Source organism: Neovison vison, chromosome 4, assembly GCF_020171115.1.
Source record: "Neovison vison isolate M4711 chromosome 4, ASM_NN_V1, whole genome shotgun sequence".
Lineage (NCBI taxonomy): Eukaryota > Metazoa > Chordata > Mammalia > Carnivora > Mustelidae > Neogale > Neogale vison.
In genome coordinates, this window is record NC_058094.1 from 165539531 (window position 1) to 165558748 (window position 19218).

The 19218-nt window shown below is 34.4% G+C and overlaps 1 protein-coding gene across 2 annotated transcripts in view; it reads left to right on the top strand.

Annotated features, from left to right (window-relative positions):
* The window catches only part of GLCCI1 (glucocorticoid induced 1), a 104173-nt gene that overhangs the window by 26386 nt on the left and 58569 nt on the right, over positions 1–19218 (top strand). For both annotated transcript variants that reach the window (XM_044246095.1, XM_044246096.1), the window contains exon 2: positions 8430–8581. In XM_044246095.1, coding sequence (XP_044102030.1) covers positions 8430–8581 — 152 coding nt within the window. The remainder of the gene's footprint in view (positions 1–8429; positions 8582–19218) is intronic.

Consider the following 19218-nt stretch of genomic DNA (forward strand, 5'->3'; position numbering starts at 1 on the left):
TAAAGAAAGGTAAAGCAAACTTCATTCAGGGAGACTATCATGATTGGTGTAGGGACCACTGCAATGGAGTTTTGGAGTCAGGGAGAGAGATTGGGCTCAAACTCTGAATACAACTAGGATTGGTGGGGATTTCTAGGCAAGGAGCATGGTGAGTATTAGTGGATGAAAAATTACTATAGAGGAAGGAAATATTGGAGTAAGGAGGGATTCTGGCTAAACATTTCTCACAGGATTATCGTTAAAGGTAGACCAGGGTGATTAGCTATCATATGGGGAGGGGTAGAGGTTGAGGAACCTGATCAGATATCAAGGGAGATCAAAAATTGAGGATGGGGAATTCTTTCTAAAATTGGATAGTGCAGAGATAAACATGGAAGTCCAAAAGTTAGGGCCTAGTTGAGAAGAGTTCAAAGGAGACTGACTAAAGTTTGGTCAAGGAGAAACTCTGATAGTGATAATAACTTAAAACTATAACTCTCAAGGAAGAGGTCTTATTACAGAAATACTGATGCAAACCTCTGATAACAGATCTTTAGCAAACTTATGGTTAACCTCTGTGAGCCAATAGGAGGAATATTTCCAGCCTGTATTTATTTATGGTTGTTTGTGATCTCCACTAGATCAGGAACTGTATCATTTCAAGTTGAAAAAGGCAACTTAATGTCTTCAGTCTTGGCTCAATTTTTTATTTTGATTTCAGTGGTGAAGATTGAAGTTATATGAATGAGTTAAGTTTGACATCATGAAAAGCTCATTGATTTTCTGGTAAAGGTTGTTTAATTAACTTGGGCTTAAATGCTTTAATCAAATTAATTATTAAGATTTAACTTTGCTTATATATTCAATTTAATTTTGTTCTGGCACTTTCATTTTATAAGGGAACCTACTTTATATATTTTTTCAGACTTCCTCATATTTTTCAGGAAGTAGATTTTATTGTACTTAACTTATATTTGCATGCAAAATACCCTGTTTGGGTGGGAAGGTCTCTGTCCAAAAGAAGCTTTATTGAACTTTGTTATCGCATCGGTCTGGTGTCCCTAAGCATTCTGCCTAGAGTGCTCTTAAAATTTGAAGGTTTCTATGTCATGGCTGGCACTAAATTTAGAAAATGACATTTTGAAGGAGATGATGAGTGTTTAAATTTATTAGATTCTAGGGGCGCCTGGGTGGCTTAGTTGGTTAAGTGTCAGACTCCTGATTTCAGCGCAGGTCATGATCTCAGAGTCATGAGATGGAACCCTGGGCTCCAGGCTGGGGGTGGGGCCTGCTGGAGATTATCTCACCCCTCTGCCTCTCCCTCAACCCACCACTCACACCCCCTCTATCTCTCTCTAAAATAAATAAATAAATAAATAAATAAATAAAAATAAAAAGTATTAGATTCTAGAAGTTTAGCTGCTAGTAGCAGATTTCAAAGAATTGGGTGATATATTTGCAGCAGGATATTTCCTTAGGTTTGTGTAGTCAAACTTTTTAAATGTTTTTTAATGTTTTAAATGAGAGTAAGTTAAATGAGTTTTAAATGAGAGTAAGTTACTGTCATAAAAGGATTTTCTTTTCTTTTCTTTTTTAAATTCTATTTATTTGACAGACAAGATATCACAAGTAGGCAGAGAGGCAGGCAGAGAGAGAGGGGGGAAGCAGGCTTTCTGCTATGCAGAGAGCCTGATGCGGGGCTCAATCCCAGGACCCCGGGATCATGATCTGAGCCGAAGGCAGAGGATTTAACCCACTGAGCCACTCAGGTGCTCCAAAGGATTTTATTTTCTAGCACCTAAAATTCCAAACAATCTAGTACCAATCCTTCAGACAAAGGTTCTTAAGCTTTCAGTAGCATTAAGAGTCACCTGAGATGCTTACTAAAAATTCAGATCTCTTGATCCCACTACCAGAGAGTGTCACATGGTTGATAAGAAATCAGGCACAGAAATGAGCATATTTAACAAAAGTCTTTCACTTTGAGAAGCATTGCTTTAGGACTTATGTGTTTCCCAGCCCTTATGATGCATCTCTATCAGTCAGGTTTGGTTTTAAAAACTATGTGTTAATAACCTGGTTCCATCCTGTAACCTCTTGATTAGAATCTCTGGGAGTGTGGCCTGGTAACTTGCATTTTGAACAAGCTGCCTGGTTCTCCTTATATGGAAAGCCACATAGGATCCCATCCTTGAGTTCCATCGCTTAGTCCACAATTGAATTGTCTGAGGGTCTTGTGTCTTTTTATTCTAGGATCTCCCAATATCTCATTTCTAGATGAAATACTAAAAAGCTGATGCTTTTGTTTTCAGACAGGCCCAGGTGTTAATGTTGTAGTGGCTAAAAAGCATTGCCAGTTTTTTTAAAGCATTTTTTAACATTGTTCTAATCAATACTAGGTAATTTAAGTCATATGCATACACACACACATGCATAATGGGACTTAATGACTGTTTTTGTTTTGAATGTTAACAAAGTTAAGTGATAAACATGATTATTTTTACTATGATAACTTAAATGATAAAAAGATTTTATATACTTAAGAAGCTTAAATTTAAGACAGAATATCATAGATGTATGTTTTGATACTGTTGGCTAGCACTGTTAATGTGACATTTTAAAAACTAGTTTTATGAGTTCTGAGATACAAACAGCTGGAAGATTCAGATTAGTACTTAGTTGTCTTAAGCTTTTTGCTCCATTGCATGGTTTAAGATTCTTTACAATTGTAATCAATGGATTTTGAATAAAGAAAGAAGCAGTTAATTCATGGTTTTGTAATGGCTAAGATTCATGGAATTATAGTTGTTACACAATGGTTGAAGAAGTAATAGCTTTTTTCAAAAAGTTTTAAACAGTTATTTAAATGCTTTCTCTAAGTTTAGATGTGCTTTATGTAATAAGTATAAATGGAAAGCTTTGGCTAATAATCATTTATTGAGAATTAAACACAAAGGATTGATAATGCTTATGTAGATTGAACGTAGTATGAAAAAGTTGAGGTGTGTTAATAGCCCAAGAAAGAATATGAGCACTTTTAAAAATTCTGCGTGGTGGTTTACATTCTGTGTGGCTACATTATGGTTTACATTCTGTGTGGCTACATTATGGCACTCAAAAATATTGTATCATCTTTGCCACTTACGTTAGTTTGGAAGATGTGGTGGCTTGTTTCATAGCTAAAGTTCTTTAAGTTTCCAATATTCAATAATTTTTTTTTAACTTGTGGAAGTTTTAGTTTGTTTTCCACTGCAGATTAGTTTCTTAAGGCCTGAGCGTTCTAAACTCACTAACCAGAAAATCTTCAGGCATTACCACTGAAGTAAAAATTGTTGGGAAAAGATAAATTAATATCATGTTACACTGCTTCGGCAGGTTTTGCCCATTTTGAACAATGCTTAATTTGCTATTCAAATTCAGGGTTCCCTAATTTAGAGTTTCTTGCCTTTAAACCTGTTTTTTTGTTTGTTTGTTTTGTTTTTTAATTATTACATTAAAGCTGAATTTCCATTTGGTTGTTAGAGAGCAAGAATTACTTTGTACAGTCCTCCGTAGGTATCTTGAGGAGGCCCAAGCCTACCAACTGCTGCTGCCATGTGGCTTCCTATTCAGGGAGGTGAAGAGGGACAGGAAAGCACAACCTTTAGATGAATGTAATGAGGAAGACTTTTTATATATTGTGGCTATCAACAGTTTTTTTTTGGTTCTGTTAAAAGGATGATAGTACTGGAAATGGATGTGATTTTATTTTATTTAAAATTTATTTATTTATTTATTTATTTTTTGCTGAAGTTATTCTGTATCTTATCCTCAAATATTAAGTAAGGGTATTAGCAACAGGATTGGTAAGTAGCATGGCAAAGACTCTTACTAGTCCTTTGGTGTAGTTGGAGAGCATCATTCTTGCTATCTGCTGAATATTTTTTGCCTTGTTTGCCTTCTTATCCTTCATTGTTGTATGTTTGCCATACATACATTGCTTTATATTATAATTCAGTTATATGTATCATATCTCCCCAACTAGTATATAAACTCCTTGAAGAGAGTCTGAAACTTATTTTGTAATTTCCCTTGGTACATGTAACAGTCCTTTCCATATGGTAGATGTTTAGCAAGTTTTCTTTAGAAATAATGATTACCTGTTTTGACCACTCGTGAAGGTACTGTTTTCCTGATGCCTCTTTACTTTAAGTAATGATAATAAGTATTTATTTGATTTTCTTTCATACTTTATGTAAGTATAATTGAATCTTTATTTTAGCAATTTTATTAGGTTATTCAAGCTCTTATAAATTAATTCACAAATTGTTTCTAGTAATGCTTGCTTCTAGCTCATAAGGTGTCCTCTGGTTTGATCTAACCTGAATTGAGGTAATTTTGTAATAATTAGTAGAAAAATATTGTGATTACCCAATTCAGAAATAAATACATATTCTAATAACAACTATAATGCTGAAATAAACAATTTATTGTGTTGAATATATAAGTAATGCAAAACCAGTGTTGATTTTCCTTAGTGCAGTACATTGTAAAATCTGAATTGGTAGGAGATACTATGAAATTAATAAATAAAAATTTGTGAGAGTCAGGGCTTAGATATAAGGCAGTTAAAGACTAACTCACTGCCATGGAAGTTTGGATAATAGTAACAGGTCATCTTGTTGAAATAGAACTGTACTGTTTATGATAAACCTTTTGTTAAATCTAAGGCTTTAGTGATACTTGATAGATGGGGTTATTATGACTAATCATATCTTGGAAGAAACTATCCTCGCCAATTTTCAAACCTGTTCTGAATTTTTACACTTCAGATAGTTTGGAAATTAATAATACCCTGTCTTTGACATTTTCCTGGTTGTGAGCAGTGGTGAGAATCTTTATTTTAAAGACTATCTTTGAAATAGGAACTTTCAAGAATATTTGCTTCATATACTTCAGTTTCTTGAAAAAAATGATGACGGGTAGAGTGAATTTTCTAACAAGATATGGATATTGTGTTGTCCTAACTTACTTTTTCCTTTCAAAGGAGATCTTTTTATTTGTTTGTTTTGGTGTTGGTAATACCTGGTGCTTATTTATACATTCTTAACACGATTAAGCGGTAGGGTAATATCATGAAACTAGACAGCTAAGTGGCCAATCTGTGCATTGAGTCTAGCACTCAGTTTCAGGTCCATTAAAGTGAGTGGGGCCGTCTGTTGAGATACAGGGAGAAAACATCATAATTTTTATTTTTTATACATGCATATTTTTATTTTGTATGCCATATCATATATGTTTGTTTTGTCTATTTTATAATATTTAGCATATTTGTAATATAGTACATACCACATTTATAAATAAATAGCCTATTTACCAATAGGAGTTAAGTCAAAATGGTTTGAAGACCACAGTTCTGACAAAGTAGCTGATCACAGGATATTAAGAGGAGAATATGTGATCATTTGAGAGTGATGGGCAAAGGTCCAGTGATAAATAGTAGGAGTTACTAAATACAAATTAAAATATATAGATCAAGGGGCCTATTTATATAGATTCTTCATCATAAAACATAAAAATGGCCCCGATAGTTTGTTTTCCAAGTTAGGAGGAGTTTTAATAGCTGTAAGTTGAATACATACATTTTAATAGTTTGGAGCAATTTAAGTTTAGGCACAGGTTTTTCACATGTAATGGTTCTTCTTTTCCTGGTTATAGCTGACCTTTATGTTGGACTTTTTTTTATTTAGTAGTGTACTGCTATAAATGTTGGCTTTTTTTTAGGGGATAATATGTTTTTGTCTTTTGTGTCCTGCTGGTGGAGGGAATATAAAGTAACTTCTAAAACTTTTAAACAAATTATTATAAATTAGATTATGAGAGACATGTTTTCCAGAGTTCCTAATATTTGTGGGTATTGCTTTTATAGCCAGGAAAAAAATTCTTGAAAGAATTAACAGAAATAATTTCTACTATTAAAAACAGTTTACATTGATATTAGTTTTTACAAGAAGAGAGAGAAAAAAAAAACAGTGAAATACAGGACATACAACAAGGAAGCATCGCAAATAGGAAGAAAAATGTTACATGACAAGTTAAACTTTTTATAGCAATAACATAAGTGGGATAAATTTACTTTCTACAAGAAGGCATACTACAAAGTTTTTTTCTTTTTTTTTCAAAAAGCCTAGTTTATATACTGTATACAAGAGACACATAAACAGAATGATTGAAGGAAAGGGAAAATTAAAGAATAGGGACCCAGGCAAATTATAATAGAGAGCAAAAGGGGGTCATAATGTTTCATTTAAAAGATTTTTTTTTTTTTTAAGATTTTATTTATTTGTCAGAGAGAGAGAGGGAGAGTGAGCGAGAACAAGCAGACAGAATGACAGGCAGAGACAGAGGGAGAAACAGGCTCCCTGCCGAGCAAGGAGCCAGATGTGGGACCCGATCCCCAGACGCTGGGATCATGACCGGAGCCGAAGGCAGCTGCTTAACCAACTGAGCCACCCAGGCGTCCCTAAAAGAGTTTTTTTAAAAAGTGATAAATGGAACAGATTATAATGGTGAAGTGTGCAAACCATGATGATGACATCATGGATCAGTATGTGTTAAATTACACAGAACTCAAATATAAATGATAAAAAATTGCAAGAAAGAAAGGCATGTGTGTGGCTTAGTTGTTTGAGCATCTGGCTTTTGATTTTGCCTCAGGTCATGATCTCAGGGTCCTGGGATCAAACCCTCTGTCAGGCTCCATGCTCAGCATGGAATCTGCTTGTCTCTCTCTGTCTACTCCTGCTCGTGTGCTCTCTCTCTCTCCAATAAATAAATAAACTGCAGGAAAGAAAGAGAATTATTAGTTCTCAATGGTAGTTTAGAAATTTGAGAGTTTTCTTCTAAATCTGTGACAGATCCACTGGTAATTATTTTATTCCTATATTCTATATTTTTATTTCAGTTGATGTACAAGACAAATAAAGAGCTCTATATTCTGAAAACAGAAAATATATATCTTCTTCATGACTCATGAAGTGTTTATAAAAATTGAAAGAAAATTCAGGTAATTGCAAAGAGTAGGTAGAAATAGGTCATCCTAGATTCTCTGCCCACGGTGAAATGAAATTAGGGTGCTGTGTTTTGTTGTCTGATTAAAAAAAAAAAACCTACTTAATGTATTCTGGTTTCAGGAAGATAGTTAAAGAACAGTGTTCAGTAACAAATGTCTCTTGACTATAATGTGCAAGGCATTTTAGTTCAATGTGAGATATAATCCTGAATAAGACTTTGAGCCTTGGAGCTTGTAATTCAAGGGGTTTTATTATAGAAAGCACATCGGTGGTAAATTACTGGGGATGTATATATGAAAACCTCTATAATTTCTTTGTAAAGAAAAAAAATATAGAGTTAGTTATGATCATTTTCATTTAGAGTTACCCAAAAGGAGAAAAGTAGGTGGTTGTGGTAGATGGAGTGAAAGGTATAGAATGCCTGGAGATCTTGCTTCTTTTTTACCTCTGTCTTCTGTTAGCAGTTCTCTTTCACTAGACAATTCAGTTTTATCCCTCTGGGCGTCAGATTCTTCATATGTAAATGATGAAATTGAATTCAAATATAGAGTTCTTTATACATGTTATTTTTGTGTAGCTGTGAATAAATTGATCAAATAAATGTTGAGCATTGACTCCTTTTCCGTATGCAGAGGCTAAACTTGTTGGGAAGAAAGACAGACTTACGGTTGCATGCAAGCAGAGGTAGAGATGGAGAAAGAAAACACTGGGAAAAGTTTCACAGAGGCGGTATGACACCGAAACTGGTCTGGGAGATAAGACTTTGTTAAGTGAACAAAAAAAGGAGAGCGTTCTAGGCTCAGTAAATAATAGAATGTGTAGAGGCAAGGAAGGGAGTGTTTTACATTTGGGAAACTGCAGTTAGTTCATTTGGCACTTTGTAGTTAGTGTGGATTTATAGAGGAGTAGCAAGATACTAAACACAGAGGTCTGTGGGAGCCAAATTGTAAAAAATGCAGGCTTTACATTAAAGGCAATGATTAACCACGGAAATGGTTTTTTTAGTGGTGTGGGGCGGTAGCCCTGTAAGATTTAATTGAGATGGATGCAGGGATAGCAGTTAGAAAACTGGCAGTCCAGGTGAGACCTGAGAGAGTCTTAATTAAAGTAATGGCAGTGACAAAGATGGGTAGGTTTTAGAATAGATTTCTAAAATGGGTGAGCTTCACAGCATCTGTGACAGCCCTGGAAGGATATGCAAGATTTAACATGTAAATGTATTTTCCTTCGGAGAGGGTCTACAAATTTCATCAGGTCATAGAAGGGAACTTTTAGGGTAAATACATATTCTAGGGAAAATTGACAGGGTGACATTCGCTCTAAGCTATGAAGTTTAAATAATTTTAAATTTTACGTAATTTGTCAGTGACTAATTAATTTTTTTTTCACTTTTTATAGTGGACAGGCCAAAATCTCAGCAAGTTCGAACCTCTAGTACAATAAGGCGAACCTCTTCTTTGGATACGATAACAGGACCTTATCTCACAGGACAGTGGCCACGGGATCCTCATGTTCATTACCCTTCATGCATGAAAGATAAAGCTACTCAGGTAAAATAAGCAAATCAAAATCAGTTTTATTACTCTGCAGTTCTTCTGTTTTGATCACATTAAAGAAAATGTAATTTCATTAAATTTTTTCAAATTTAAAATATATTCAACCAAAAAGGGAAGCCATTTCTTTTTTAAACTTTGTTTTTTGTCATTTGAGTTTTAAAAGTTTTAAAATTATTTAGAATTTAATAAATAGCACAGAAGTCTTTATTACATGGTTTTTGAGACATAGTTTTAAGAATTGCTTAACAGAAATTAATATAATAACTAGTGTCTAAATGAGAAAATTATAAATAAGTTTTGGAGAAAAGTTTGCACTGTTCTTGGACATAATTTGTAAAATATTAACACATGGCTTCTCACACTTTTCTACATGTCGAAGGTTCCCCAACCTTTTTGATTTTAGAAGTGTTTCCTTCCAAGTCAGGAAAAAGTCTGAAAACATCTTAATTTATGATTTCTGAGTTCTTGACCATATCTTCATAATAGTAGTCAATCAGCATTGTAAAGAACTAAAAATATAAGAGATGGTTATTGGTGTTAAAGAACTTGGAGCATAGTTAGGAACATAGATGTTAATTTCTGAAAATCAGTAATAGAAGATAGTATGTAATTAGATGTTTGATGAAGAAAGCACTTCAATGTGAGAGACTCAAAAGGAATGAGAAGATTTGGGGCTTTGTGGATTAGGGAAATGGAAGGATTAGAGCTTCATGTCTGAAGAAAAAAGGGAGAAAATTTTGGACATGATTTATGAGAATCTTTGCAATTTTTGTAATTTTCTCAGCAAGTTGAAACCATGAAATTAGCTTCTTTATCATTCCTCATATCAATTTTGTCTTTGTAATATTTTGTGCTTCTCCCCTGCACCCCTGGTCTTTTGCTTTCTGCTCTTCATTTTGTGAGGAAAAGATCAGTTGATATGGTATGCAGTGGGATTCTCCAACAGAAATAACTAGCAAAACTTAGATGTAGGCCTGGACACTTAGAAATGGATGCAGGTAATTCAGGACCACCTTTCTGGAGAGGTTGGGTTGACATGTGTGTTAAGTGTAGACATGGAACATAAAGAAAGGTCAAGAGACCAAGGACTTAGTCTTTGGAAATGCACAGAGGGAAAGAAAAAACTAATATATTCATCTGGAAGCAACATGAAGAGGAGGGAGGGGGTTAACATTTACTGACGATGGATCCTGTGCTGTGTGTTTTATATTCTGAGTTTCATTTAATTCTCATAGAATGTTACAAGATGACACAGATGGGGAAGCTGAGACTCAGGGAGGATAAGTGACTTACTCAGGATCATAAAGCCAGAAAGTGCCGGAGCCAGGTTTCTGACACAAGTTAGTTTGTCAGTAATTCTGAGCTTCAGTTTTATGGTGTTTTTAGGATGAATGGAATGCTGTGCGTGCATGTATCACTTAGTCGAGTGACTGGCACTGTACTTCAAGATAAAATCTCTTTTTAGATTTGAAAAAAATCCTACTTTGTATTGATCATGTACTTTATGCAGACACTATTCAGAAAGAGGAGCCAGAAAAAGAGCAAAACCTTAGAGAACTTATAGTCTAGCCTTAGAAGAAAGGGAAAGATGTTCTGAGGAAGAATTGGTAACACTGTCAGGTGCTAAAGAGAAACCATGGAGAAGAAGGGCTCAAGTTAGGAATTCGGGGCACATTATTTTGGAGAGTGTAATATTGATGATATGACAGAGGAGGAAACGCAGATATTGGAGAGTTAAGAAAGCGAGGTAGAGATAGAAAAAAGGGTTTCTTAAGCTTGTCTGTTTCTTTATCTGCATGACGGGGTTAGTGAAGCCTAGCTCATGATAATGTTACATGACTAAATATGATAATATTTGAAAGTGAGTATGTCAATACCTATTGGTAGTAGATACAGATAGGGTCATTTGTAATGCAAATTTAAATGAAGACCAACATACCATGTACATCTAAGTTAAAATAATAAATGTGTGTGTGTATGTGTGTGCTTAAAATAGATTTTGTTCTCCCACTTTGACAAATATACCCTATGGACCTTGAACTTTAGGTTTGAACTAAAGTTGGATTCTTCAGACATACATGCCAGAATATGTCTGCATGCATTGAATACATCCTGCCTTTTGAACCTAAATCTGTATCTCTTCCTACCCCACACACCTTTCTCTTCTCTGAGGGATAGCTTCACACATAACATTTCAACCACCCCGTCCTCACATCTATGCTTCATTCATATTTCTTCAGCAAGTGAGACCCAGGGTATAGGTTCTTTCAGACCTTGGAGGCAAGGCTACTCTTTTTAGGCAAGGAATTCCTGGGTCTAGATTACCCAGGGCATAGACTGAGGCAGAGGTGTGGGCTCATGGTATGTATGTTCTTTTGGACCTATGATCTCTTCACCTGTGAGGAGGGGTATGATTAGAAGAGGACCAGAACAGTTGCCCCTAAAACTTGAGGTCCAGGGCAAAAGTCTGCATGGATCTCCATTTAGATACTTATTTGAGAAAGGACATTGAAAGGAAGGTAAAACAAAAGCCTCATTTTACAGATGAGATACTGAGGCATGGAGAAGTTAAGTAATTTGTTGTTTATATTGCTACTAAATCAAGAGATTTGAACCCAGATTTGGCTGATTCTAAAGCTTTGGCTTTTTCTCCAAATCCCCACTGCCTCTCAGAGTAACCACATAAAGCATATGACACTTAAGCGTAAGAAATGTTCTTGCCCCCAAGCATCTGTTGGTTTAATTAAAGATACAAGAGATGAACATACGAAATTTTTTTTTTTTAATTGCCACATCCATTCTTCTTGGGCTAACTCTTGAGCTCTTAGGGAGACAAGTAGAAGTTTTTGTTTATTTAGAGGGAAGTCAGTGGAGGGAACGTGTACAGTCTGTTTACTACAGATATTAAATATCGAGGCTGTCTGGTTTTGATGGAGGGTATCTCTAGTATTTTCTTCCTTTCATATTTCCATATTTCAACTACTGTAATTATTGAGGGCTAGGAATAAAATTCTTAATGTTTAATATACTTACACATTGGACCTTTTAGAAAGAAGTAGCGTAGTGTTGTGAAAAATACCATGGACCTTGGAGATGGATCATGTGTTCAAATCAAGGCCCAATCTGAGAGAACCTACCTTCTGGGAGAATGGAAGTTTTTTTATATCTTGATAGAGATGTTTGTTATGTGGATGAATGTACTTGTCAGAATGTATACAAGTATACACTTGTATATTTTACTATATAACTTCATTTTTAAAATATAGAGCAATAAACAAATATTGAACTCTAATCGGATGTTTAGGGGTGAAGTATACTGCTGTCTGCAGCTTGCCTTGAAATGAATCAAAAATAAGATCAGTTGATGGACAGGTAGATATATGTTGAGTCAAATAATGTAAAGTATTATGTATAGAATTTGTTGACATTATGAGTGCTCACTAAGGGGTTTTTTTTTCAGTAAAGTGGTATGTTAGCAATTTTTTGAATAATATATTGGGGAAATAATCATGGCCCACTAAATTAACTTTCATTTTGTCCAGACTTCACTTTCCTTTTCTATAAATTGAAGTTAGCAATACCCAGTTTGCAGAATCATGCATTTATTCTGAGGACTGAAAGAGAAGCATCTTCACACGTTTAAGGCCAGTGAAGACATGGATCATTGCCAGATTATTAGAATAATCTGTATAGCTTAATAGAAATAAAAACTAAAAACCCATTTGTGGAATTTAATATTACTTTAAGACATTAGCCTTGCAGATACAACCTTTTTTTAAAGAAAAAATTATTGCCAACTCTTAAAATTGAACTTTATAGTTAAGGTTACAGTAATCAGTACTATTTTCTCAGTTTTCACCATATAGTCTAAAGCTTCATCTCTGGATGGATTTAAAGTTCTGAACATGAGCATGTTTTTATTTTTTATTTTATTTTATTTTATTTTTTTAAAGATTTTATTTATTTATTTGAGAGAGAGAGACAGTGAGAGAGAGCATGAGTGAGGAGAAGGTCAGAGAGCGAAGCAGACTCCCCATGGAGCTGGGAGCCTGATGTGGGACTCGATCCCGGGACTCCAGGATCACGCCCTGAGCCGAAGGCAGCCGTCCAACCAACGGAGCCACCCAGGCATCCCATGAGCATGTTTTTAAATGAGAAAGTAATGTATATAGTTTTTATGAAGTGGTCAAACAGTGAAATATAGCTTAGAGCAATAATAAAAGGTGTTTCTTCTGAATTCCTAGGTATAGTAGCAATGAGGGCTTTTCACAAATATATACATTCTCTCTTCATGGCATATGGTAGGATTTTACTTCTCTGCCCACTTAAAGTTAAGTTTGGCCATGAAACTTACTATGGGAAGAAGCTTTAAAGAACTGGTGCACCAAAACAAGCCAAATTATATGAAAATAATATGAAAAATATATGACAGTGTCCCTGATGAATTTAGATGTAAAAAAAAACCTCAAAAAAATATTAGCAAACCTAATTCAACAATACATTAAAAGGATCATACACCATAATCAGTGAGATTTATTCCAGGGATACAAAGATGGTGTAACACCTGAAAATTATTCAGTGTGATATACCACATTAACAGAAGGATTAAAAGTATACGATTTTCTCAGTAGATGCAGAAAAAGCAGTGGACAGAATTCAACATTCACTTGTGATTAAACAAGAATTTCAAGGGGCCCCTGGGTGGCTCAGTGGGTTAAAGCCTCTGCCTTCGACTCAGGTCATGATCCCGGGACCCTGGGATCGAGCCCCACATTGGGCTCTCTGCTCAGCAGGGAGCCTGCTTCCCTTCCTCTCTCTCTGGCTGCCTCTCTGACTACTTGCGATCTCTGTCAAATAAATGAAATCTTTAATTTAAAAAAAAAAAAGGAATTTCAAAATAATGAGTATAGAGACAATGTATCTCAACACAATAAAGGCCATATCTGCCAAGCCCATACCTAACATCATACTCAATGGTGAAAAACTGAAAACAACTTCTTTAACATCAGAAACAAAATAAGGATGCCCGCTCCACGTACTCCACATAGTATTGGACATCTTAGCCAGAGCAGTTAGGCAAGAAAAGGAACTAAAAGGCTTCCAAATAGGAAAAGAAGAAGTAACACTGTCACTATTTGCAGATAACATGATGTTATATAGGAGACCCTGAAAACTCCAAAAGACGGGTAGAACTAATAAATGAATTCAGTATGAAGTTGCAGGATACAATATCAATATACAGAAATTTGTTGTGTTTCTTTATGCTAATAATGTATCAGACATTTTAAGAAAATCGCATTTACAATTGCATCAAGAGAATAAAATAGGTAGGAAAATAACCTAACATAATAAAAATTTTTTTAAAAAAAGGAAATAATCTAACCAAGGAGGTGAAAGACCTGTACACTGAACTATATAAGGCATTGACTAAAGAAATGGAGGAAGACCCAGATCAATAGCTATTCCATGCTTATGGATTGGAAGAATTAATATTGTTAAAATGTTCATATTACCTAAAGGATTGAATGCAATCCCTGTCGAAATTCCGGTGGCATTTTTCACAGAAATAGAACAAACAATCCTAAAATTTATATTGAACCACAAAAGACTCTGAATAGCAAAAGCATCCTGAGAAAAAACAAGCTGGAGACATCATAATTCCTTACTTCAAACTATATTACAATGCTATTATAATCAAAACAGTGTGTTATTGGTGTAAAAACAGACACCTAGATCAGTGGAAGAGAACAGAGCCCGGAAATAAACGCGTGCATATATAATCAATTGACCACTGAGGAGGAAAGAATATACAATGTGGAAAGGACAAGGCTCCTCAATAAATGATGTTGGGAAAACTGGACCACTATCATATATTATACACAAAAATTTAACTCAGATGGACTAATGACTTAAATGTTAAGACCTGAAACCATAAAAAAAATTCTAGAAAAAACAGCTTTTTGACATAGGTCTTAGTGAAAATCTTTTGAATTTGACATTAAAAGTAAAGGCAACAAAGGCAAAAATAAACAAGTTGGACTACATCAGACTAAAAAGCTTCTGCATAGCAAAGGAAACCATAAACAAAATGAAAAGATATCCTATTGAACAGGAGAAAATATTTACAAATTATATCCAAAGTGGCAAAGAACTCCTATAATTCAATGGCAAAATAACAAACAATCCAGTTAAAAAATGGATAGAAGATCTGAATACACATTTTTCCAAAGAAGGCATTTAGACAACTAGAAGGAATATGAAAAGAAGCTCAGCATCACTAATGATAAGGGAAATGCAATCAAAGCCACAGTGAGATACCATCTCACACCTGTCAGACTGTTGGGAAAAAAATAAGAGATAACAAATGTTGGCCAGGATGTGGAAAAAGGGAAATGCTTATTCATTGTTGGTAGGAATATAAATTGGTAACAGTATGGAGTTTCTTCAAAAAATTAAAAATAGAACTACCATATCATCCAGCAATTCTACTTCTGGGTATTTATCCAAAGAAGACAAAATACTAAGCCGAATACGTACATACACCCCCATGTTCTTTGGACAGTTATTTATAGTAGCCAAGGTGTGGAAGCAATCTAAATGATTATCAACAGATAGATAGACAAAGAAGTTGGGCTTTGTAGATACGATGGAATATTATTCAGCCATAAAAAAAGAATGAAAGCTTGTCATTTGCAGTAACATGAATGGACCTTGATATAATGAAAGCATTATACTTCAGTGAAATAAATCAAAGTCAAAGATAAACATGATCAAATATGATCTCACGTATATGTGGAATCCTAAAAAAAAAAAGACACAGATACAAAGAACAGATTGATGGTTGCTGGGAGTTGGGGGGTTGGGTGAAATGGGTGAAAATAAAATTATTTATAAAATAATTTGTCTAGTGGGTATCATGTACCCCATGGCAACTATAGTTACTAATCCTGTATTGCATATTTGAAAGTTGGTAAGAAAGAAAATCTTAAAAGTTGTCATTACAAGAAAAAATTCCCATAACTGTGAGTGGTGATGGTGTTAGGATTATTGTGCTGATCCCTTCACAGCATAGACAAATATTGAACCAAGTTTTACACCTAAAGCTAATATAATGCTATATGTCAGTTATATCTCAATAAACTTAACTGCTGCATTCATTCTGACAGGAGTAGCATTAAGTATACTCATTTTACTAATTGTTTTTCTTCTTAAATTGGAAGTGATTCTTTATGTGTGAAATGCCATCGCATCATTGAAGTGAATATGTTGTTTTGACTCATTATGTGTAAGATGGTGAATTTCTTTAATAGATTACTTTATAATTGGTCATGACTACATTTTGGAATAAATGCTATTTATGGAGTCCTTTTTAAAAAATATACAGTGGCGTGATGCAACATGGGGGCTTAAGTGGGTAGGAGAAGAATCCATGAAACAAGATGGGATTGGGAGGGAGACAAACCATAAGTGACTCTTAATCTCACGAAACAAACTGTGGGTTGCTGGGGGGAGGGGGGTTGGGAGAAGGGGGGTAGGGTTATGGACATTGGGGAGGGTATGTACTTTTGGGTAAATTGGAAGGGGAGATGAACCATGAGAGACTATGGACTCTGAAAAACAATCTGAGGGGTTTGAAGTGGCGGGGGGGTGGGAGGTTGGGGTACCAGGTGGTGGGTATTATAGAGGGCACAGCTTGCATGGAGCACTGGGTGTGGTGAAAAAATAATGAATACTGTTTTTCTGAAAATAAATAAATTGGAAAAAAAAAAAACAAATTAGAGAATCAAAAAAAAAATTTCTAAAAAGAAAAAAAAATATATACAGTGGCAAATGAAGTGTTTGTTAATATTTATATTTGTTTCAGAATTCAGAAATAAGGTCTGAACTTTTTTCTTTTTCATAATGTAATCCTTAGATTAGTGTCATACTTGCTTCATATGAAGATTTTGCAAGTTTCCTTCCTTCCTTTGTGCTCTGGCACAGATGGCGAAAATATCCCAATTATCTGTTATTTGAGTCCAAAAAGATTTTACCTATGAAGCTAACTAGACTAGTGTGTTTTCAGATTGTAACTCTTTAGTAAAGTCTCAATTTTTTCCCATGGCTCTTGGTTTCTATTTTTTTTTTTTAAGATTTTATTTGAAAGAGAGTACTTGCACATAGGGAGGAGGTGGGGAGGGAGAGGGAGAACGAGTCGTAAGCAGACTCACACTGAGCACAGATCCTGAGGGAGCCCAACACAGGGCTCAATCTCAGGACCCTGATAATATGCCCAGAGTGGAAACGAAGACTTGGACATTTAACTAGTTGGACCATCCAGGCACCCCTTTGGCTTTTGGTTTCTGTTTCTTTTGTTTATTTTCATTTGAATATAATCCATTTCGTCTAGCTTTTCAAGTATTTTGCATAGTTTCACAAAATATTCTTATATAATTGTTTTAATTTCTTGTATTTCTGTAGTTATTTTTTTTTACTTATAATATTGCATATGTGTTTGAGTGATTAAATTTATTAGGTTATATAGTATTTTTTTAAAAAAGTAATGTGTTGAAATTTGTTTTCTTATTTTTCTTTTTCCTAGTTCATTGCTGTCTGACTTTGCCCTATCATTGCCTTACTTCTGCCTTCCTGGAGTGTATATATTTTTTCGTAATTCTAGAGATAAATGCTTAATTTTTGTATGTGTTTCTTGTTCAGTAATATAGGTGTTTTATGCCAAGACTTACTCTTTGAGCTCATTTGTATTTGCAAGATACTGTGTAGTTTCAGTTTTGATATGCTGTTTAGTATATGAGACTTTTTGTTTTTAATTTCTAAATGGTTAAAATTTCTGAGTAAAAATTTGATTTCTAGCTTTATTGTATTTAGAAAATAGAATTATGTATCTGTGGAAACGTCAGTGAAATTTTCTTTGTGAACTAATGTAAGATCTTTTTTTTTTTTTAATGCTCTTTGGGTATTTGAAAACAAGGCATAGTCTTTACTTCTAGATACAGAATTCATTACATATTAATTCAGCCTTATTAATTATGTTATTCAGTTTCTCTATAGCCCCTTTATATCTGTTTGTTCCATCATAAGCTGGCAGTTACTGAATTAAAATTTCTGCTGATGTATGTTTCCAGTGATCATTGCTTTATATATCTTAATAATACAGATGTATAAAGATTTATGTCCATTATATCTTTGTTTTGGTTGGTATTATTTATTATTATAGGTACTCTGTATCTTGATTCATATTTTTCCCCTGAATTTAACCTTTTCGTAATATAAATTAGTATCAAAAACTGTTTCACTTACTAATTTTTTCTTCCATTGGTCAAGAGCTCTGGTTCTGGAAGCAAACTGGTGTTGAATCTTGGCTCCAGCATTTTCCTGCTTTGTAATTCTGGGCAAATCCCTTTATTTCAGTGTCTCACTTCTCTCATTTGTTACTGGGATATTATTGTACCTCATAGGGTTATTGTAAGGGCTAAAATAACTTAATGTGTTTGAAATGCTAGGAATAGAGACCAACACATTAAATGTCAATAAGTAATTGGTATTATTATTTATATTTACCAGCAGAGAGAGTGAAAGATAGGTGAATGTTTGACTAGTGGCCTTGGCACTGTAAATTCACAGTTAGAAAGGGGAACTTCAAGAGGAAATTTGTTCCTCTTCTCTCTTACCTCTTTCCCATGTTTTTTATTTCTTAGTTTGTTTTTGTCTTTTGTCTTTCTGTTCTAGTTAATCTTGCTTATTGCTGGAAATAATTAGCTTTGCACCATTTATTTATTAATTTATCTATGTATCTGTTTATTTATTTGTTTTGGAGTCCTCTGCCATATTTCCCTATTAGCGAACAATGTATGGTGAACATGGCAGTTTTTTAAAAATTTCTGATGAGCAAGTGATCTGAGAATAGCTTTTACTGTACATCAATCTTTCCACTTTGATATCTAGTCTACTCCCCTCATTTACTTTCCCTCCAAATTTGGTATCAGAGAAGACTGTAGAATTTTTCTCATTTACCTTTTCTATCCTTTGAAGAATAAGAGATAGGATGATTAGATCCTAAGTGAAATTCTACATATTTTACTTTTATTTTCCAGATGATGTTTTTCTTTGGTATTTTATTTTTTAAAATCAGTTTTCAAAATTTGAAGTAAGAAACATTTAAACATGCCAAAAACACAAAAAATATCATTTTAATTTATTTTTCTTAATTTCATTAGGTTTGAATGTATGGAGTATTATGATCCTAACTCCATGCCAGCATCTTTCTCTAGAAATTTATTTATCTGTTTACTTTTTTTTAAGATTTATTTTATTTTATTTATTTGACAGAGTGAGAATGAGAGAGAGCATGAGAGGCCTCAGAGAGAGTCAGAGTGAGAAGCAGACTCCTGGCTGAGCAGGGAGCCTGATGTGGGACTTGATTCTGGGACTCCAGGATCATGACCTGAGCTAAAGGCATTCACTTAATCAAATGAGCCACCTAGGTGTCACCAGAAATTTATTGATTGATTGACTGATTTATAGAGATGGGATGGTCAGAGGGAGAGAGAGAGTCTTTTTTTTTTTTTAATATTTTATTGGTTTATTTAACAGAGAGAGACAGAGAGATCACAAGTAGACAGAGAGGCAGG